The following is a 24,075-nucleotide window of genomic DNA, read 5'->3' as shown; positions in this document are numbered from 1 at the left end:
GGGCTCGCAGCTGACATCAGATACACGCCCTGAGAATGACCATGAGACGCCTGACTTTTTACAACCACTCTTTGCTAACACCATGTTAACACCCCAAAATGGTCACTTCATGTCAACCACTTTGAAAAGGAATCCACATTGCGTGTCTATTCACAGCGGCACCTTGACGCATGTGCAATGCGAACGCAGCACATGAGCAGCCTGCTGATAATTGCTCAGTGGAACATTGGCATTGCATAGTTGAGAGAGAGAGAGAGAGAGAGAGAGAGAGAGAGAGAGAGAGATAGAGAGAGACAGAGAGGGACAGACAAAACAAAACAATACTAAAATTACACTTACCTTGATGTCATTTTTTTTACTCTGCTTTTCTCTCTTTCTACTTTCATTTCCTTTCTGGGTTTTTCTTCTTTCCTTCATTCTTTTTCTCGCCACTTCCATTCTGATTCATGGGGCAGCCAGGGATGAACTTTCCATGTCCCTGCTTATACGGGAGTTGCCTATTGACAAAGGTCCCCCTACCAGGGGTGGGCATTGGGCAATAATAATCTACCCTTTAGCTGCTGGTGAACTACACATCTCGCATGCCTAACACTTTTCAGCATGCCCTGATAGAAAAACTGTCAAAAGTGCCTGTGGGATGTGTAGGGATGTGTAGATGTGTGGGATGTGTAGTCCCACAGCTGGAGGGCCACTTTTATTTTTTTAAATTACTAATTATGGGAGCCTACTACTTATTGTCTTTTTTGGGAGGGCAAGGGGGGGGGATATTAGTATTAACGGGCTTAAGAGCAACCAAATAAATCTTTGAGGCGGCGGGGGTGGGGGGGGGTTCCGGCTTGACACCGCTAGCAGCAGGGAGGCTTTGTCACTCATATACTTAGTGTAACTCACTACTGCTGCCGCTGCCTTCCCTCCGTGCTTGCTGTGCAAGCTGGCTCCAGGCGTCTCCAATCCCCAGTGTGATACGGCTGTCTATGCGCAGTAGGACAGCCGTATCACAGATTGCCTTTTTGCTAATAATTGTGGACCTAGAGGGCTTCCGTAGCCCTGTAGGGAACACACATACACACAGTTAAAAAAAGCAATGTGACCGCGGCTGCTCCCGGCGCCGACAGTCAAAGTCGGAACGCAGCCGCGGCATAACACTGGACCACCAGAGCGGCGGGCCCTTTCCTGTCTGAAGATCCGATGCGGCCCGCGATGCTCAGCGATAGAGCGGCCCGGGGGGCCCTGTCCCCCGGGCCAGTCCGCCACTAGTCTGGTGTATGGGCAGCTATATATTTTACACTGCAATTTAGATTTCAGTTTGGGACACACCCCACTCATATCTACAGTAATCTACACATTTTAAATTGCCCCACCTGCAGTGCAACATGGTTTTACCAAGGTGCACAGTTACTTGCTCTTTCTTGCAATATTCTAATGATAAGACCCTCTGTCTTATTTGTCTGTTATTTCTATTATACTACAGTAGTTTGGGAAGCCACTTTTATCATTTTAGACATTATTCACCACATATGACTGTGGGTCATATAACAGCAATATCTGATAGAAATTAATCGGGTGATGACCGAATGAATAGAAACTCACGTCCGTTTAGCGACAATCTGCAGTCACTACCACTCTCTCTGTCTAGTCCCTATGTGAACCTTATACCCCTTTTACACCGGAGCTAAAACCCAGGTTTTTGAAAGGGTAACCCGGGCAGCTCCCTGGTGTAAAAGGGGAGAGAGTTGGATCGCCGGGTCGAGTGACCCGGCAATCCAACCCAGGTAACTAGCAGGGTTTAACACGGGCGTAGCCCGTGAAACCCTGCTGTGAGTACAGCGCACTCCGGGTCACGATGACCTGGAGTGCGCTGCTAGCCGGCCGATTGGTCCGGCTTCTGTGTCGTTTGGAGATGACGTCATCTCCAAGCGACCACTTTCACTCCGCAAAAGCCGGGTCTATGCAAACCTGACTGCGGTGTGAGCGGCGCTGACTCGGGAATATCCCGAGTCGGCGCCGGCAAAATTCCGGGTCTGATCCGGATAGGAACTTTGTTCCAACTTCGGGTCAGACCCGGAATTTAGGTGGAAAAGGGGTATTATTTAACCAATGTGATCATTCATACCAGTTGTTTCTCACTCAGACCCAATGACTGGTCCAGGCCATTTATGTGCAGATTTAAGAATCTCTGTTCAAAATGGATAAAATTTAATAAATCTTGTTAAATAAAATATGGAAACAAATTTGAATTGTGATAAATTTTGAAACTCATAGTGTTAGAATATAAAGCAATTACGTCTAAAGTATTTAATTAATATTCTGACATCCATTTGTAATAGTTTATGCATTATACATGTGTCAGGTGTTGCTTTTATAGTGCCTGTGCTAATTGCTTCTTGTTCAGTGTCCCTGAATAAGAAAACACTAGGCAATCTGACTAATTGGGATCACTGATAACGCTGAATAGCTGCACAGCTGAGAAATTCAGTAGTCGTGTGTGATTACTCAATACTAATGGGAACCAATATATTTTCTGCCATATGCTCCTATAGACATATAAAGTACTGCAGAATAAACAAACCACATAGGGTGCATAATAAATGACAAGACAGACCTATGGCTTGACATCTCAAGTACTACTGTATATTATACAATAGCTAGGGGAGAAGTGATCCTACACTGACCTGACACATACTGTATGTTTTTTTTCGTCGGTCAAAGCAGAAATATACTTTTATAAAATCTCCAATCTGTTACTAGGAAATGTATACATTTATTATAATTTCTGGCCATCAAATAATAACAAAAAGCTAAATTATTTACAGTGATAGTTAAAATAGTAAAATCTTTATTTTTTATATATATATATATATTAAACAAAGGAATGTTATCTGAAAGATTTTGTCAAATTTTAAATAAAATAAACCACATTTTTGTTAACACCTAAGTACCAGTGAACAAATAATGTTAATGTTATATATGGTGGCCTAGGGACTATGTAAGCAAACACTAAACTGTATTAGAGTTCTAGTTTTAAAAACGATGAGACAAATTAATATTTTACAATTTGGTCAAATACTGAACTTAACTCAAATACAAATTTGCATATTCAAAATAAGCAAGAGGAGCCAAAATTGTAAATTTTTATCTATAAATATAGGTCCTGGAATTTATGGATGTGTGATTAAAACAATGAGCATATCAGGACATGGAATTAGTGGGCTGAATTGTAAGCATTCGGCTAATCATAAACCTTGTATTGTTCCCATGTTCACTTTGGTTTTTCTAGTGTTCCAGATTACTCACAAATTCCAAAGACATAGATGGGTTATTGGCTTCAACCTACTGTCATGTGTCCCATATGTACTTTTATGTGTGTCTCTGTGGTAAGAAAATTATACCCCTTTTACACTGCTGCAAAAACCTGGGTTATTGCCGAGTCTACCTGGGTCACAGCTCAGTGTAAAATGGTCCTTGAAGAATAACCCGGGTCAAGTGACCCGGGAATCCAACCAAGGTAGCTACCAGGGTTAGGATGGACCCGGGTAATGGTGCAATGTAAACGGCATGATCCCGGTTATCCGACCTGGGTCATGCCTAAAATGAGCTGATTGGTGGTTGTGGAGCAGTCACCTCCCACTTTTTATGACCTCATAGGTTTAGCAGGGCAGACGTGGGTTCAGTGTTAACAGGGCTCACCTGGGAGTAACCCAGATCGAAGTTGCAGTGTAAATGGGGTCTGACCTGGGTTGGAACCATGTCCAATAACTCAGGTCGGACCCGGGTTTTGGGTGGAAAAGAGGTATTATATTGTAGAACATACAACACAAAAGTAGTATGGACCTGCCATTGCTGGGTTGCTAGCTGTTATGCAAAAATAAAACTGCACTGGTAAAGACAAGCAACATGTATTTAAAATCTCTATTTAATTGGACTATCAATTGTGACACAGGATGTATTTATATAACACTAATATTGGAATTGACATATACAACAGACATCAAACACTAAAATATCAATACTTAATTAAGATATCTAAAAATTGTTACACTGTATAGAGAGTTTGCATCATGCTTGTTACTATCTGTAACTTTGTATTGAATTGTGTCAGTCAACAGACCAAAATATAATGTAAGGATTATCCTTTTATCTTATTTGCACCAATAGGAGATTCCATAGGAAGTTCTAGTTGTTACCTGCTCCTTTATTGGGATTACGATCGAGTTCTGGAGGGCAGTTCGAGCACAGAGACCCGCCAGCTAGTTTCTGTACAGCCGTGGTAGGAATATTCTCCATGGGATGTAGTTATGAGACTGACGGCTGCGATGCCGCCTGTCTCAACACAGACAGGGGAAACCCAACAAGGGACTTAAGATAGGCATCAAAATACCAACACCTATCTTAATCCCGATGCCGGTATGCCGAAGGACACCAGCCCGAACAAGGTAAGTCCGGGGCGCCTGTAGTGTTATCCACGAGGGGGGGGAGGATTAGGTTTAGGGAGTGTAGTGAGGTTAGGGTTATTTTTTTTGGGAGGGGGGGAGGTTAGGGCTAGGCACCACTGGGGAAGGGGGGAAAAGGGTTAGGCACTAAGGGGGGAGGGTTAGGTTTAGGCACGAAAGGTGGAGGGTTAGGTTTAGGCACTAACGGGGAGGGTTAGGGTTAGGCTACAAAACAGAAGGGTTCGGCGGGAAAGGATAAGTATACTTACCCGACCCCTGTCAGGATGCCAACCATCGGGATGTTGCTGTCGGTATTCTGACAGGAGGCATCCCAACAGCCGGCATTACATACCCATTCCTTCTCCACAATGTGTGTGGCCGGTAATGAGTAGAGCAATTACCCGGGTTGGTATCAGGTAACAGCTTGAAAAAGTTAGGGATGAAACATGTTCCTGCCCGTGATGTATTGTGCCCTGATACCAACCAGGCTAATTGATCTTTAAGTTCAGGAGCTAAATTGCCTGTGCTTAGAGATCTAACAATGGAATATATCATTAAGGATTTAAGAGGCCTATGTATCAAGCCATTTTTTACATAAAATTATGCAGCTTTTCCCGGAGAAGTCTTTCACTTCTGTGAAAGACTTCTCCTAAATACCGGGGATATAACTCGCGGGGACAGTGTTTGCCGAAATCGCTGTCCCTGTGAGTTCCCCGTAGTACATAGACAAAATATTTTTATTAAAAATTAAAATATATTCCCGGCGAGTTAGGTATATAATAATCACTGCAGTACCGTGATAATTAGTACATAGACCCCTGTAACTAACATTTTATCAAAGAATATAGCAATATTATTTTGTTCAACTTTGGATCAACTTGTATTGGATTAACAGACAAAAGAGTATTGCCATTAAAAACAACATAACTAGTCGTAGTCTCAAGATAACTCAGTTCTGGCTTTGGAGTGGAAAGCAGGTGCTATAGTAGTCCCAAATGAATGATGTACAAGCTTGTACATACAGCCGCGGAATCATGCCTGTTTGTTATTCAGACAAGCAAAGTTAGAAAACCATCTGAATTCCACAATTCCCAGAATCCAGACAGTGCACAATGGCCCATAATGAGTAGCACCTGTGCTTACCTCAATTACAGAGCTGCTCAGAACAGCAGAAAGAAGGGTGTCAAGATTCCCCCAATAATAGATTACATTATGTCTCTTGTAATTGGATTCGGAGGCAAAAAAATAGCGAGAGCCTGGCATTTTCTCAAAAGGAACAGCTACACTAGAAATTACAGAACAGCCAACTGCTAGCAGCCAGGGAGCCAAATTGCAGTCAAAACTCCTGGCAACTGAATTTTCTTTATTATTTCAGTAATTGAATATCTGTTAAGTATTGTGTGTAATTTAGCCGCCAAAGTTTATTTATTTATTTTATGGAAGGATGTCAGTATTACAGACATTATTTGCCACTTTAAATAGGCTCATTTGGTTCCCAGTTCCACTGGAAATATTATCCTAATATTAGGCCACTAATGTCCTCTTACTCGCATAAGAATAATGGCACTGCAGCTATTTTGCACATAAAGGGCGTGATTCAGGAGTGTTGATGTAGAACGCAAGCGGACAATGTTTTCAGTCTGCACATGTGTCCAATTCGTACTGTGCATGCATCCCGATGGTTATCGCTGGGAGCCACAGAACGCAGCAAGAGGCAATTTTACAGGTAATGGGGATGGCAAGCCAGACGCGGTTGTGTCGCAGTCAGTGACCACAGTGGTCACTGACGTGGTTGTGTCGCAGTGGTTGTGTCGCAGGCAGTTGGTGTGGCTCCCCTATTTGAATTTTGAACTGTGCTGCAGCCCCACTTCTGGAGCCGCCACTGATCTGCACCCAAAAATCATTGAATTCCAACACTGAGATGTATAACTTATTCTAAATATGTGCAGTTTATTACATGGAACTACTGTTAGAAATTCATCAACAATGGGGCTGATTCAGAGATGTGCACTAACCCAATGGTAAGCGCACATCTCCGATTGTGACTCCTATGCACCGGCGCATGACTCGTACTGCACATGTGTAGCACCGGTCTGCAATCCCGCACAAAGTCCTGTAGTAGACTGTCAGTGATTGACAGTCTGCTGCCGTTTCCCGGGTGGAGGGGGTGGCGATGTACTCTGTTTCCCCAAATGGATGCGTGTCGTCACCATTGGAGGGGAGGGAAGAGGCCAGGATCTCCGTTGGCTGACTGAGATTTCCTGGCCTTTTTTGTGTATCTGCGGTGGCTGGCTGGAGTGACCCCATGGTCACTCAGTCGGCCGGGGAACCCTCAGATGATCCGATGCTGCATCCATGGATGCAGCTCGGATCAGTAATGCATGCAGGAGGCATGATGCCTCCTGTACATTACCTTAATAGCAATAGTGTCTGAGCCTGAATCACCCCCAATAATCATTAAAAGTTAATGCAAAAGTAGTCAAACGCCATATGAGAGTCTGTACAGTATATTAGAGTAAGGGCAAAAATTACTAAGAGGTGCGTTCTAAATCCCGGAGGTGGTTTTGCTATCCGCAGATTTACTACGACCAAAACCGCTGCAAAACCCCCGTCAAAACAAATTTTAGAATAGAATAGAACAGGGCTGTCATTTCGAAACCGCCGCCAAACCGCCACTAATCTCCAGGGTTTAGAACCCGCCGTCAAACCGGCACCAAACTGCTGGGGTTTAGAACCCAACGCTTAGTAAATTTTGCCCTAGGTGTCATTTGTACATTCCTATGTATAAACAGTATTATGCAAAATGATCTTTCAGACATGCCAGGTGATGTATTATATTATTTGATCTTAATTTGATATTTTTCCCAGAATTTGGATGATGACGCAATTGTCCCATGTTTAAGCAGCTTCATGGTTATGGTGTCCTTCCATTGACAAATAATTATTACAGTACCATGGTCAACGTCATTGTGTCCAGGCACATACTTGGTCATATCATCTTAGTATATGAGGCTAAATTTACACTCATGTTCAAATCTACAGGTACTGAAATGAAAATTCAACTGCATTTTAATTTGTAAGGTTGTGCCAGTGCATGTGCATATAAATGGACTGGTCACATTTAGCTTTCAACCTTTTAAATTAGTCAATTTCAGGTCTAAGGAAAGTGCTGTATTGAGCCACGAAAAGGGCAGCATTTGTTTTAAGAGCTCTATGTACTAAAGTAGTCAGTTTTCATTGTTAAATTAATCTATAAACAGATGCAAATGTAGTTAACACTTGGGGCGTACTATTTGCAGAAATAAACTTTTACAATATACAAAAAGTATTAAGCAGTCACCTCAGCACCATAACAACATATCTTTATATATTATGAGAGAGTTAAATGATATAAATTATAAATGAGTAAATTGATAACTGCTAAATTAGGTTATTTGAAATAAGCTTGTAATAGCACAATGTATTGATTAATTTGCACAATATATATATTTTTTCTACATAAGCTTTATAATAATGTAGAAGCCACACCTGGTGTTTAGAATTAAACGTGTTCAGTATTTAGAGTTCTTAAGCTAATCGTCTTCGCAGCGTAGTGCCTCACTCAGAAGAAAAAGAACGGCAAATGTTGAAATAAAAGGTTACTAGTTCAAGAAGGATTAAAAGCCAAATACATTAATCCTCAAACATCTTTAGGGTAGAATTAAATGCACAAAAATCAATATGATTGTTTTAGCTCTGGTAAGTAGTTAGTAGCAATTACTTCAGATGCCAGTTTGTATTAGCAAGTCCACATTTATAAGCGGATGTATATCCTCTCAATGACTGCTATCATTAATACTACAATGAGCTTCAAGGCTCATGTAACATGTGATCAAAAGACATCCCACCTGTGTACTCAACGTATACGCAATTCATAGATGTATTTTAATCCATTGACCATATGGTGTGTGTGTGTGTGTGTGTGTGTGTGTGTGTGTGTGTGTGTGTGTGTGTGTGTGTGTGTGTGTGTGTGTGTGTGTGTGTGTTTACTACTGTTATTTTCTTTACTTTATTATCATGTTATATAATTTGTGTTATCTTCATCTTTGAGAGTTTAGCATAATTGTGACTGGGCAATATTTGCTGGCCTAATATGATACAATACTTTAAATGCATTCTGCTTGCAGAATATAAGTTGTTATTGGTTTGGGCATTTAAATAGCTTAGGAAAATATTTATGTCCTTATAAATTGGACTGAACTATTGTTTAGCCTATCAATTGACTAGTAGCTAAAAATATCTCTAATATATCAGGCATGTTCACAGTTAGGGTCTCCCATTGCATTTAGATTTCTTCTACACTATCTACTTTCACTTTAACAAGACTAATCATAAAACCACTGTACCACTCTTACATAGAAACTAATGCACTTCTCCATTAAAACTTTCTGGTTATTCATAATTACCTATTGTAGTGGTAATCATGACTCCTACACTCTCCCCATCACTCCTTACACCCTTTCTCCTCCCCTGGGATCCTATCGCCTGTCACTCTCCCCATCACTCCTTACACCCTTTCTTCTCTCTTGGCACTCTATCTCCTGTCACTCTCCCCATCACTCCTTACACCCTTTCTTCTCTCCTGGTATCCTATCTCCTGTCACTCTCCCCATCACTCCTTACACCCTTTCTCCTCCCCTGGGATCGTATCTCCTGTCACTCTCCCCATCACTCCTTACATCCTTTGTTCTCTCCTGGGATCCTATCTCCTGTCACTCTCCCCATCACTCCTTACACCCTTTGTTCTCTCCTGGCATCCTTTCTCCTGTCACTCTCCCCATCACTCCTTACACCCTTCCTCCTCCCCTGGGATCCTATCTCCTGTCACTCTCCCCATCACTCCTTACACCCTTTCTCCTCCCCTGGGATCCTATCTCCTGTCACTCTCCCCATCACTCCCGGCACCCTTTCTCCTCTCCTGGGATCCTATCTCCTGTAACTCTCCCCTTCGCTCCTGACACCCTTTCTCGTCCCCTTGGATCCTATTTCCTGTTACTTCCCAACACTCCTGATACGCTTTCTCCTCCTCTGGGATCCTATCCCCTGTTACATTCCCTATCGCTCCTGGCACCCTTTCTTCTCTCCTGGGATCCTATCCCCTGTACTCCCCAACACTCCTTGCACCCTTTCTCCTCCCCTTGGATTGTAAATCCCTACACTCTCCCCATCACTCCTGTGACCCTTTCTCCTTTCCTGGGATCCTATCTCCCTTCACTCTCCCCATCGTTCCTGGCACCCTTTCTCCTCTCCTGGGATCCTATCTCCCTTCACTTTCCCCATCACTGCTGGCACCCTGTCTCCTCTCCTGAGTTCCTATCCCCTGTTACTCACCCATCACTCCTTGCACTCTTTATCCCTCCCTTGGATCCTATCACCTGTTACTCCCCATCACTCCTGGCACCCTTTCCCCCCCCCCTTGGATCCTATCTCCTGTTACTCCCCATCACTCCTGGCACCCTTTCCCCCCCTTGGGTTCTATCTCCTGTTACTCCCCATCGATCCTGGCACCCTTTCTCCTCCCCTTGGATCCTATCTCCTTTTACACTCCCCATCACTCCTTGCTTTTCTCCTCCCTTTGGATCTTATTTCCCTTCACTTTCCCCATTGCTCCTGGGACCCTTTCTTCTCCACTGGGATACTGTCTCCTGTTACTCTACCTATTGCTCCTGGCACCCTTTTTTATCTCCTGGGATCCTATCTCCCTTCACTCTCGCCATCGCTCCTGGCACCCTTCTCCTCCCCTTGGATCCTATCTGCTGTTACTCTCCCCATCACTCCTTGGATCCTTTCTCCTCCCCTGGGATCATTTCTCCAGTCACTCTCCCCATCGCTCCTGTGATGCTGTTTACTGACACTCTCCCTTCTTTTACCTGGAAGTCTCGACTACTCTCCTGACATTGTGTCACATAACATCATCTTTTCTCACCTGTTTAGGATAGAAACAAGAAAAACATCAAAATATTAACTGTTTTTTATTTGCATGATATATTTATTCTCTGACACTGATAAAGACCATTGTTTTGCCCCCCAAAAATAGGAAATATAAAGTATTAAATTAACACCATGCTTTTTAGTTATCATTATTTTCTGTCTTTTTTGGAAGTGGCATTTTCTTTTTATACATGAACTATTTATGATGGGATCTAATGATACCAGTAGTCATTTGCAAACTAGAGATATGACTCTCTGCACATTTATGTGCTTATTTGTCAGCCTCACACATCATTATCCATTTCTTGACCCTATCAAAGAAATTTTGCATGAACCTTTGCAAAATTGGTGGCTCACATGGAATGTATGTCTATTTGCACTTTAGGACACGTGTGGTACAAAATGCCAATATGTTCTGAATGTCAACATTATGAATACTCTTTAGGACCATTTACTTTATCAATTGCAACTTTTACAAACTACTGCTTGGTTACGCCTCATTGATAGTCTTAAATACTGTAAATCTACAGTGATGCAGGTACTTCTGTCTCTAGTGTACATTGGAATGGTTGTGTGGCTTCAAGTATACCTATTGGAATTGTCTGAAGTAGTTACATCGATTTTAATTATAAATGGAAATGTCCATCACATTAAATTATTATTCAGTGATTGTTAGCAAGCTAGTTCATAGCAACTACCCTTTGGTGCACTTAGGGTGTGAATGTGCAAAATAGATACAAATGTTATTTTTGTTATCTTGGCACTCTATCTCCTGTCACTCTCCCCATCACTCCTTACACCCTTTCTCCTCCCCTGGGATCCTATCTCCTGTCACTATCCCCATCACTCCTTACATACTTTGTTCTCTCCTGGGATCCTCAGTGATTGTTAGCAAGCTAGTTCATAGCAACTACCCTTTGGTGCACTTAGGGTGTGAATGTGCAAAATAGATACAAATGTTATTTTTGTTATTAAGTTACAATGACATAGTGGCTGATTGAGTAATACGCCAGTTTTCACCAGTATTTTGTGTGAATTTGCAGTGCACATGCTCAGAAAGAGAATGCATGCATATGTAGCCACACACGCCTTCCACACATACCAAAACTAAGAACTGGAGAGGTGGTGGTAAGGGAGGGACAAAGGACCTCATTCAGACCCGGTTGCAGGCGCTTCGCGCTAGCAACCGGGTCGATGTTTTGGTCCTGCGCACACACAGCGGCCGCACTGTGCATGCGCAAGCCCCAGAGCGAGAGAGAAACTCTCTCGCTCCGGAGCTCACTACAAAAGGGCCGGCTGTCGATGTTGATCGACAGCTCGGCCTGTTTTGTAGGCGGGGCGGGGGTGGTTTCACAAATGGAGGCGTTCCTTAAGGAACGCGTACCGTTTTGTGGGTGGCCGCAGTGACATCAGCAGTGATGTCAGTGGGGAGCTTCCTGCTCGATCAGAGCAGGAAGCCCCCTTGGGCTTGCAGTTGCCGAGTCCCAACCTTAGGGTCTCGTTGCAAGCCCCAATGGTCGCAATGGATGGTAACCCACAGATTAGCAGGCAACCAGGAGGCCGCACTAGAAAAAGCAAGCGGCCGCCCTCATTCAGAGCGAGCGGCGCTTCTTGCGGCCGCCTCTTAATGAGGGCCAAAGTCCTGCGTCCTGTGCTTATTCCAATGGGGCTTATGCAGGGCAGCAAGTAAGTGCATATACGTTTGTTAGTAGGCGTATTTGTTGCACCTGCTATAGGGCAGGGGCAAGTACACACTGATGATGGCCTGTAGTAAACTAGACGCACATGTCGACAATGAAGAGGTAAACACATCTCACTATGACACAATATATATACTGCTGTCCGTGGACTTGTCTTTTGAGTAATTAACTCTCTCTATTCTGCCAACTGTACATCAGCCCCATTGCGTTTATGATGCGTTGGAAGGTATATAATATAAATTAAGGGGGAAATGCTGTTTGCCTCACTGAGCCACTTTTTTTTTAATCTCATTTATATATCTCACAAATTGTAATTTCAGTTATTTTTATAACCAAATAACTTTTAAACCAATGGCACAAAATGTCTGTAAAATCTATACATAATACATTTGGACTTGTGTTTTAAAGCTTTATCACAAAATGAATGGTGATGCAAATTCAGTAACCTGACATAATCCTGACAAATCAAATTCTATTTAAAATATACCTTTTACAGAATATATTGTGTGGGTTTGGTGTCACTGTATTTATTGCTGTCTTTTCCAATAAGCATTTCATGCTCTCAGAATGACACCTGTGACAATGGCACAGAGAAGTTATAGTAAGTTAGTGAATAAACATTAGAAAATGTTAGCATCTGTTCTTTTTTATTTTATTCCGATTTTTTATTTGAGTATTGAAACTGAATCTTTACATGTAACCATTTTGACTATAAATAATTATATGTAAGTTTATTGAGGCTTTCTTTGCATCATAATTGAAGACTGTTTTACTGTTGTGTTTATTAGTGTATACTGCTACAAATCAAGTTCTAAACATAAAAAAGCTTAAATATTTTGCGTGTTTTACGGCATTTTGTACATAGTTTGAGAAACAAAAATGTTGACAAATTTATCATTCCAATTTGTTTGTTTAGTAAGTAAAGGGGAGTTTACCACAATACAACCAGAATAAGATAGTTTTATTAGCATGTACTGTACCTGTCTTGTGCAATGGAGACAACCATTTTCTATATGAGATTGCAGCCTTCCAGCGAATCAATAGACTGCATTTATATGAATACTGGTTGGTACTTCAAACATTCATGTAAAGTATTTTTATTTTTCTAGCGGCCTCCCTCTGCCAACAGCTCACAGCGCCAACCTGGTCAATTCCAGCGGAGGTTCTGGAAGTTCCAGTGAGTCCGAGACCAGCTCAGAATCAGACTCTGACAGTGAGAGCAGCTCTAGTGACAGTGAATGTAATGAAGAAAACCGTAATGCAACCCCAGAGGTAAATATATCAGTGAACAGTATTTTGTAAAATACTGGTGAATGTTATATTCTTTATCCTATAATATTACCTTTTGTTAAACTGGTTTAAATAATCATTTAACATTGCCCCTCCGCCCTCCTTCTGTTTGTTTTACATTACCCTGACAATCAAAAAATGGTGAGATGAGCCACTAAAGTCAGGTAATTCATATTTATTTTGGTGTTGGGTATGGGATGCCGGTGCTTAGGATACCGGCGATCAGTATTCCAATGCCGGCGTCCTGACAGGGTTAGGATACCGACACCTGCTGGTAAGTTCCCCTACCCCTAAACCTATCCCTCTGCCCCCCACAGCCCAAACCAAACCTTCTACCCCCCTGCAGCCTAACCCTAACCCCCCCGTATCCTAACTCTGACCCTCCTGCTAGCCCCTACTCCCTAACCCTCTCCCTATCCCCAATACTTACAGTCGGGATGCTGGCGGTCGAGATGTTGGCGCCGGGATTCTGATTGGTGTCGGGATTCCAGCGACGGCATTCTGAATGCTGGCATCCCAACTGCTGGGATCTCAACTACATCCCTTTTGTTGCGCTGGCCCTAGATCTTATCAGTCGCACCTTGAAGTTTATAACACTGACTTCATTTCACCACTGATTTCCTATCCAATATACTGCTTATTCAATTTTGTGACTCTTTAATATCAATAATAATGAATGGACATATTTATTATCGCTGTTTAGTGTTATGAGTATTTTGGGTGTTACAGAGAGTGATATAGTGTAGTCACCATTTGAGTATTAGAGAGGCATAGCAATGAGTGGGCAACATGCTGCAATAGAATAGAGTGGATCTGTCAACCAGGGAACCATAGGGCCTGATTCAGAATTGCTTGTAAAGCAGTTTCAATTCCTGCCGCATTACATATTCACAAGTAAATGCAAATTTCAGCCTGCATTCAGAGTCATGCACATCTATATGACCACACCACCACCGGTTAAAGCAAACGTCATCATCATCATCAGGCATCTGCAGCAGCCCAATGCATTGTGCAGGAGATGCAACTGAAAGCAGACAGTGTTCTGCCTATACTCACCTCTGAATAGCCTGCATTCTGTCAGCATGCCCAAGACCATGGGTGTAACTACCATAGGTGCAAGGGGTGCAGCTGCTATGGGGACCAGAGCTTAGGGGGGCCATCTTCCTTGTCAAAGTTACATGAGTTTTATACAGTATCCCTCATTGGCTGGTACATAGGGGCTCTTACAAACTTTTGCTATGGGGCCTTCAAATACCTAATTCTGCCCCTGCCCAAGACACACCCATGGTTTACTTATCCTCCGGAAGTGGAGATGGGACTGAGATCTGTATTACTTTACATTGCCTGTAGTTACCCAAAGTTGTGAATGCAGGTCCTGATGCATGTGCTCTCTCCTAAAAAATCATGAGATCCATATGCAGACAGAATTGTGTATAAATCTTCTTCAGCCCCATAGTGTCTGAAGAGCCAGGTGGGAGCTCATTGTTAGGGCTTGGAAGCTGGGAACTGGGTAACTATTAATCCTAATAAAATAAATAATAATAATAATTAAGGAATAATCAAGGAAACCCTCTTAAAAGATTGCAGTTAGTTAAATGCAATTTTGACTTTGTGTGTGATATGTACACTATATGTTCAAACACAGGGTTTAATTAACATGAGTCTGATGTGGTATGTTTTCCTTCTAATTATGTAATTCATATTACAATAAATCTTACATTACACTACAGATCTAATTATATATATCTAATTTACCTTATTGTTACATTTACTTTATGTTTATATATTCAGTATTGTATATAAGCAATTCATATTCTGTTTGCATAGTATTCAGGAGAGACATAAAACCAACATTATAAAAATGTATCATTTGTTTGGCTTATTTAGCATTTTTGTTTTGTTAGATTTCTCTGGGGCAATGCTATTAATTAAAATGAATACATCCAGTGTTCTTACTAATTAGCCAGTTTTAGAAATAGTCAACATTTTTGTGATCATTATCAGTGTAATCTAAAAACATATTTTATTGTATGCATTCCATTTTGAATACTGACATATTATTTTGGTTTTATTCACAGCCAGAACCACCTTCTACAAACAAATGGCAGTTGGATAAGTGGTTAAATAAAGTCAACCCACACAATAAAACAATAATTAACAACCAAAACGAGGTGCATTCAGAAAATAATTCTGAATCTCAAAATAACCAACAGACTGAAGGGGAAAATAAAAGAGAACTTAACAGTATTATCCCGCAGCCCGAGTCCCTATCCAAAGATAGGGAGCTGCTGAGTCCAGTAAGGGAAAAAAATAAACCTAGAGTTCCCCAAAAACCCCCAGAGGCAAAACCCTTGAAACAAAAGTCACCAGCTCATAATGAACCTACGCCGCAAAGAGCTGTTGCTAAGAAACAACCAAAAAAGGTCGAAAGAACTTCCAGTGCCGAAGACTACACATGGAACAAACCAAACCCCACCAGCAGCACTCCCAAAGAGAAAGATGTACGAGAAAGCCAAGAGCCACCAAAAGCAAAGGCAAAAGTTACTGTTGCTAAAACTGCACCACGAAAGGAACAAAGGACTTGCCCAGGAAGCACTTCAGAGAAAAAGAAAGCTAGAGGAGCAAGCAAAATTATTCCTAAATCTAGGGAATTTATTGAAACTGATTCAGCTTCAGATTCCAACACTGATCAAGAAGAAGTTTTGCAGGTTAAAATATCAACGGCTTGTACGGGGCCCACAAATCCAATCAAGTCAAAGGACTGTAGCAACAATATCCTAAGTGTGAGCAGCTTAACCAGTAATAGCAGCAGTATATCATTAGACCAGGTACATATTGATCTGGAGGAGCCATTCTCTCCTCTTCCCATTGTACAAAGCGAACTTCTTTCTCCACTTAGGGAATTTGAAGACCTTAAATCTTTATGGGTGAAAATAGACCTCAGTTTATTATCCAGAATACCAGGTCAAGAAACTTTTGAAAGTGAGGTTTTAAAGAACGAAGCAAGAGATACAGGTTTTAAACAGAAGCCTCAAATGCCAGCCACAGCTACTGAGAAAAATTCAACAAAGTCCAGAAGGAAGCACAAGGTGAGTTCAGTTACAGAGAATCTACAAAACTACGCTCAGCTTGGAATATTCATTACAGCCCGCAGATTGTTTATTTTTTTATGGCTTGTTTAGGTTGTTACTTATAGTCAATTTGTGTTAAAATAATTTAGTAATATCTTTGCATTCAAAGCCTATTTGCATTTGACATTATAACTGATGTCTGTGTGTGTTATCTAGGTAATACAGTAAGCATATATTGTTACACTTACTTTAAATAAAGAGTAGAATAGCAATAGTGTACATTAAGGTAATTAAAATGATGTGTCTGAAGATGCCTGATCTTCAAAATGACTATTAATTCATCATTATGATCAAATTAATTATTAAAATAGACATATATGTAAAGAAGATAAGCTCAGCAATAAAATGTAATACTTTTTGTTATTGGTGCAATCATTTAATGACTGTTAAATCATCAATTTATGTGCTAACTTATCAAACTTATTTTAACTTTTTTTGCTATTCAGGATGATATATACTGGACAATATATTAATAATACAAAAAAATACATCATACATCCTTCTGTAAATCCTACTGGCAATTATAATGATAGTAGAAGACATGCAATGTTCTTACATGTCATTAATTCTTATAAATAATGGATATTGAGATGATGATGGAACCATTCTCTATTCACTGTACTGTAGTATATGTTCATATGTACATTTTAAGTACGAGTTTATGTACTGCTACTAGCATGTTATGGCACATTATAATTTAGTGCAATTACTTACAATCTGGAAGGGGAATGTACTCTTCTAAATCTCTAAGTAAATAATCACAACGTGCATTTAATGAAACTGTATCTTAGAAAATAAACATTAACATGTTTATAAGTAAGGGCAATTCCAATGAACATTTAAAACTGACACCTTTTTGCCACCAAGGTGAGTTTTAACTTCTTTTAAGGATTTTCTTTCTTCTGTGACTTATGGTAACAGTGGCGGTCTCCAAAAAAAAAAACTACCACCCCCAGACTTGCCTAAAAGTGAGGGAGTGGTTATCTTGTCCAATTGGATGAAATCCTCCAGACTTTTGCTAAGAGAGCATCCTACATTTTTATCATGAGAATTCAGAAATTGATGTGTATAAGTATAGTGTATAAGTTTTCATTCTCCCCTAATCTTTATGTACCATATTAGCTTTCTCCACCTCTTAGTAGTCCATTGCCTGTACGCTCTGCACTACGGAACTCACAAGTATTGCCAGGTGTAATGGAGGCTTATACATTGCAGCCTGACTATGGCATCCTGCTCTGTGTAGTTCTTGCTGGATTGTTTTTGATGAAATTTGCTGATTGCACCACAGGTCACCTCTTGCCTTGCACACTGATGGCCTAATTCAGAGTTGTATGCCATGCCAATGTTTTCGCAGTTGAGCTACTGTATTATTGGCCATCTACGCATGCATCTGAGTCACATTGCAGCATCATGGTGAATTAAAGTAGTTGCTTGTACCGAGTATTTATTTACAGTGTAATTGACAGTCGGTGAGCATTTGGGGATGGTAATGGAAAAGTGTCGGCTAAAATCTGAGGTGTGTTGTGACCATTTCGGTGGCATGTCACATCCTGTGCCTGCGATCCCAAACGCAAGAAATATGGCTCCATCATCTCAGTTCCCACAGCGATTCTGTTCGTCCATAGATTGAATAAAGGCTGCTATCATCAAATGATGTGTGACCATTGCCGTGATACCACAATCCTGTAGTATGCTCTTAGGTTACTGTTACGGGTTATGTTTTTACCTCTGAGTTCCAGGTTGACATCACCTTAGACACTCAGGGAGAAGGAAGAGATACCTGAAAGTGATTGCTTCCTTGGATATATTGTTGGTCAGTCTGATGAAAATCTGTGCAAATAGCAGGCAAACGGCATTATTGATTTTACACATCTCCTTTACCCAGTGAGCAATCTGAATGAATTTGTAGGATTCTGACAGGAGCAGACCAGACTTGCTGTGGAGCTGGCAAAGGGGAATAAAGATTAAAAGAGAAGTACGTCATTAATAGTAGAGAGGTCTTCTGACTGCCAGCTCAAGAGGCCTAGGTCTGGTATAGGTTGGGACAGTGCCTAAAGCCAGTGATTTTTAGTAGGTACCGCAAATTCGGTACTGGTCAATAACTTCCAACCCAAATCTAAAGGACATCGACCATGGCAGTGGTCTGATCCATTTTAGGATCCATGGGAGGTCTCAGAGAGGAAATTATCAAGGCCCTCTCAAGATCATCCCACAGTTTATATTGTTTTTTGGACGGGGACTATTTGGTCAATAGAGAGAGATTGTTTGCCATTTGATAAAGGTAGAAGTCAGGGAGCATAAGACCCTGCCTTTCTTAGAGGAAGTTGTGTGTCTGTTAACCATGCGGGGGAGGAGGACATTTCTTCTAGATATATATCATCATATTTTGTTAAATTACTCCAGATTGTGTCTGGGGACCACAAGGGGATGGTGCTAATTAGATACATCAACTTTAACAAAGCACCATTTTAAAAGCTGCAAGTCTGCCCAGCCAAAATACTTCATACCCAAGAGTTTTTAAGTCTTATAATCTGGTATATCAAGAGAGGAATATTGATGTCAAATATATTTGGGATCTGAATACCCAAGTATGTCAAGGAAACATCCCTCCAACTGTATTTGAGATACCTCTGAAGTCTAGAATGTATGAATGTTCAGAGATAGAGCCTCTGATTTAGTGGCATTCAGCTTATAATAGGAAGTCATATTTGTCTAAAGCATTATGCAGAGTCTGCAGTGAAGACTCCAAAATGGGGACAGAAAGCAAAACATCTTCAGCAAATAAATACAATTTGTGAGCCTCGTGTGGAGAAGATGGGGTTTGTGATTATTTGGCATACAATTTAGCATCAGTATTCAGGAGCACAATGGGGCTTTAATTCCAACAGTCTGACAGGTCTTTACCAGGTTTAGGTATTGTTATAATTTGTGCTTCTAACATTTCTGTGGGGATGCTGATGCATTTTGTAGCTTTGTTGAATAGGTCAACCAATGAAGAGGCAAGTTCCTCACAGAAGGTTCTGTAGAAATGATGTACATTATGTTTAAATGCAAAAACTGATGTCGTCTAAAGTCCAAAGGGCATTCAGGGAAGTCAAGTTATTGTACTGTACTCTGGTTGAGACAGTTTAGGTGAAGATCAGAGGCAAAGGAAATTATATTAGTGGCAGATGGTTAGGGGGTGGAGTCATCAAATTGTAAAGATGGGACTAGTAGGAAAATATATTAGCTATATTGTGGGGGTTGGTCACGATGGTCTAGTTAGTGCTTAACTCGGTTGCGGGCCCGCAGGCTACATAACTTTCTTTCTGGCTTTGTAGCCCACAGTGTAAAACTTGTGTCAGAGTTTTCTTAGAACAGATTGAATTCTGGCTATAAAGAGTTTTTAGAGTTGTTGTCTAATGACATTTAGAGATACATTTTTGGTTCTGCAATTCTAATGAAACAAGTTTATTTTCTATGTCAATCTGCATGTGAAGGTATTGTTTATTCAATTGAGCACCCAGTTGAATAGAAATACTGCCTTTAAAGCACACCAATAATTAAGTATAGAGGTGTTGTAAGGGGAATTCATGGCTCTGTAAAGAGACAAGGATTCTGTTAGGACTTAGATGGCATCAGAAGATTGCAGAAGGTGGTCAGACAGTATCCATGGCCACAGCGAGAGTGTATGGAGATGGGAGTCCCAAACTCACACTGTTAACCTAGGGAACTCTGCTAAAAGTGAGGAGAGGATGGGGTTTGTTTGGTATACAATTTAGCATCAGTATTCAAGGGTACAATGGGGCCTTAATTCCCAATATTTAATTCTGGGAATTTTTTTTTTAAATGCTTGGTAAGCTGGAGGGCCCATTTGTCTGACAATATGGAACCAATCCTGGATTAGGAATTATGAACATTTAAAAAAAAGTGTTGTCTCTCTCCTCATATGATATGCATACCAAACATTGTACAACTAAAATTCCACTGTATAAAGACCACTTGAGGGGAGAGAGACATATGTAAATGTTTAGTTTTGACCACTTTAGGACCAGGAGCCAAATTAATATCGCCCTATAAAAGTAGATCGCCATTTGTAATCTTTTGAATATCTTGCCCTCAACACCTGATGGGTGTTGGGGTCATAGAGGGAAACTAAAGTAGCCACTTTACCATCTAGGGATTTGACCAAAATGAGTTACAGTGTGTCTACAATTCTTATCCTTCAGCTCAGGGGCTGATTCTGAATTGGACAGGAAGCAAATGATGATTTACAGTGCATGCCAGGTGCAGATTTATGCATTTTTATGTAAGTCCGTTCTGTACGGAAATATCTTTCTGTGAAATTGGGCAATTTGGGGCAGCAACAATGCAATCGCATTGGAACCCATCTTTCTTGTTGGAGTGTCATGGGAGTGTTGTGAGTGTGTATCTAAAACTCTGTGTCGAATGTATGGGAAAGGGAAGTCTGTGTCTGACGGATCTCGCATTGGCTGTTGCCGATACTACTGATTACAGTTGTGGCAGATGGCATAAAATCAATGGGTGGCATGGATTTCTGCTTGAAGATCCATGGACCTCCCATGGATTCTCGCATTAGCATAAGGTAGTAAACCTGGCTTGTGCGGCTGCACACAACTACAGTCACTTAGTGTGTGACTCAGAATCAGACCCCTAGGATGAAGGGTAAAAGTGGTTAAAGCCCTAAATAAAATGGCCACTCCATTCCATTTAAAAGGGCTGTTCACCATAGAGTATGTGGGATATCTGTGTTCTTTCACAATAGGTAGACATGAGAAGAAAAGTGTGTCTCCTGAATGACGAGAACAGGAAGGGTTCTAGGGCCAGGCTCCCTTTATTCAGAGAGTTAATTCCTTTCACATTTAAGGAAAATAACTTAACAATTAGTAATATAGAGAAGGTGATGCATTTGAACCCAAGCAGCCAGGCATGTGGGCATAGTCACAACAAACAATAAAATGAAAAAAAGAAGTAAACATGTGCCCAGATGCATTCAATATGCTTATTGTCCACTTACCCAAGTAATCCACTTTGTTACACACTACCTACAGTATATACATATACACTGGATATGTGCACAGTAGTATAAAATAAACCAATTTCAATTACATTTCTACAGTATATGTTAATGAATGCAACAAATAGCTGTGTAGTTAATAATATAGTATGAATATATGTATATACTGTATACACATACATAGATATTTGCTTTATTGCTGTTCCTTCTATAATATTTAGTTACAGAATGTGGGGCTAATGAGCAAATAAGGAGTGAAACTGCATACTGTAACCTGTAAGCATAGCCATGTCATTACTTCAATGTGCTCCTAAGTGACTGTTCTGTGCCTGTATGTCTCAAATGCTAGTGTTGACAGTATTGCACTGTCCCTGAACAGAATGTTTCCAGTAGATTATATAGATGTTACGTGTTTCATTACATGGCTCATAAGGAGAAGAGCTGACCTACATACACCAAAAGAAGGTCAACACTGTTGAAGAGATTCATTAAATCCCATTAGTTGAATGGAATATGTTCTTCATGCACTCTGCTGTAGCACATTGAAAGGAGATCTCTTAAACCTGTGACCCACTGCAGGCTAAATTACAGTACTTCTATATTGGCAACGTGAAAGAGATTATTAGACCTGAGTTCTACCCACCACCTTACTAATATGTGATTGTTTTGAAATATTGGTGAAAAGTTATTGCTACTAATACCTTCTGAGTGGTCAGGTTAGACTTAGGCAATCTGCCCTACTGAGACTTGTAGTTCAACAGCAAATGGAAAGCTACAGATTGCTAAAGATGGATTAGGGCATTCTAGTTTATTTTTTAAAACAAAAAAAATATTGCAAATCAATATATTTATAAAAAAAATGTTATGCACTTCATATACTAAAATGTCCTATAATTTCTTTTAAAGCAGTCTGAAAGCAGTGACATGCCAAGTGACAGCAAAAAACAACGTCTGGATGATACCCTCGCCCCCTGTCTACTTCTCCCTCCATGTATCTCCCCTATCCCTAATATTAGGGCAACCAGCACTAAAGAGTGAGTACTTTTAAACTTTTTTCAACGACTTAGCATCACTGTATTGATAAATATCTTAATTTGCATTTTCTTTAGGTTATCAGCTACTGTATGTGTGTTGCATATACTCATATTTTAGATATATTTTATAATTGTATTATGTAAAATAATAAATGTATAATAATGTAAATAATATAAATATGCCATCTAAAATGATAATTAACCATAGGGATCATTGATCTATACCCTGTTTCCAATTGCCTGCAGGTGAATATAAAAGTTTAGATGTGGTCAATCCCCAGCTGAAATCTCTTACAGACAATTAAGTAAAATATATTGTATGTTTGTTTCGGTTGACTGTGGGTTAGCAAAGATTTATATTGTCTTATTATTGACCAGTGTAAGGATTCCTCATTTGCCAGTATAAAAGCTGCTGTGGATACAACTCCTCTAAAGCATCAGATGATAGATATTAAACAGCTGTGCTGAAGAGACACCTAACCTTTGGGATTCACCTTCAGAGACATAAAATCTAACAGTGACTTTCACTATATCAACAGTGCACCGAATAATGACTATGTCACTTTATTCAATTCACACCACATGATGGCTTTGTCACTATGTCAATGCAATTTGCATGTAATAATCTCTGTTACTCTTTGAAAATTGCACATGGCAAATATTCCAAACAGGGCCAATTACAATGAGTGTAAACAAGACTTCCATAAATAAAACAGATGACCTTCTGATACACTCTAGCGTAATACAAGATATATTACACCAAATCAAAACAACACAATGCATTGTCTATAAATGTGTCTACTTATAATAACTAAGTCACCAATTCACATCGGGGGAATCTCCACTAGGTCGTCAGGTACTGACAAAGAATACTGTATTTATAAATGTTTGTATGGTATTATATTATTGTATTTGTATCTGTCATTCAAGTATTTGCTTCATTATATATTCATTACATTTTATATGTTGTTCTTTATTAAACTCATGAATATTGGCATTATTATAGAATGCTGTATGTAATGTTCTACAAAAGTGATGTTAAAAATGAATATGTTAAGTTCAGAACTTAATTAGGCACATTATAGAGCTAGAGAAGTAGTGTAAATATTTATATACAGTATGTTACAGCCAAGACAGGCACATTATGGAAAGAGAATGGAATAGATTACATTAAAATAATGCTTTTAGACTGTACTAAAATTACATATTCATTATTTTGCTATACAGCATTACTTAATGTACTATTCATAGGAAAGAAGACAAATTATTGTTTTTTTGGAAGGAAAACTATTTTTTCAATTACCCGACACACTAAAGTAAATATTCAGATATTTTTGCTATAGTTTCTTTATTGTTTCTACTCCATCAGAAGCCGCAGATAAACCTGGAGAGATCACTGTGGGCCCAATTTAGAGTCTTAGGGGTAAATTTACTAAGATGGGAGTTCTTCTAAGAAGTGATGTTGCCCATAGCAACCAATCAGATTACAGGTATTAGCTTCTA

General features: G+C 40.2%; 1 protein-coding gene across 1 annotated transcript in view; it reads left to right on the top strand.

Moving 5' to 3' along the window:
- The window catches only part of AFF2 (ALF transcription elongation factor 2), a 599,847-nt gene that overhangs the window by 523,094 nt on the left and 52,678 nt on the right, over nt 1–24,075 (top strand). The window contains exons 10-12 of the mRNA XM_088478852.1: nt 13,210–13,372; nt 15,469–16,479; nt 22,445–22,572. Of these exons, the coding sequence (XP_088334978.1) occupies nt 13,210–13,372; nt 15,469–16,479; nt 22,445–22,572 (1,302 nt within the window). The remainder of the gene's footprint in view (nt 1–13,209; nt 13,373–15,468; nt 16,480–22,444; nt 22,573–24,075) is intronic.

The sequence above is a fragment of the Taudactylus pleione genome, unplaced genomic scaffold (assembly GCF_031769625.1).
Source record: "Taudactylus pleione unplaced genomic scaffold, aTauple2 ptg000222l, whole genome shotgun sequence".
In the NCBI taxonomy this organism is placed as follows: Eukaryota; Metazoa; Chordata; class Amphibia; order Anura; family Myobatrachidae; genus Taudactylus; species Taudactylus pleione.
This window is presented reverse-complemented; position numbering and strand designations above follow the sequence as displayed.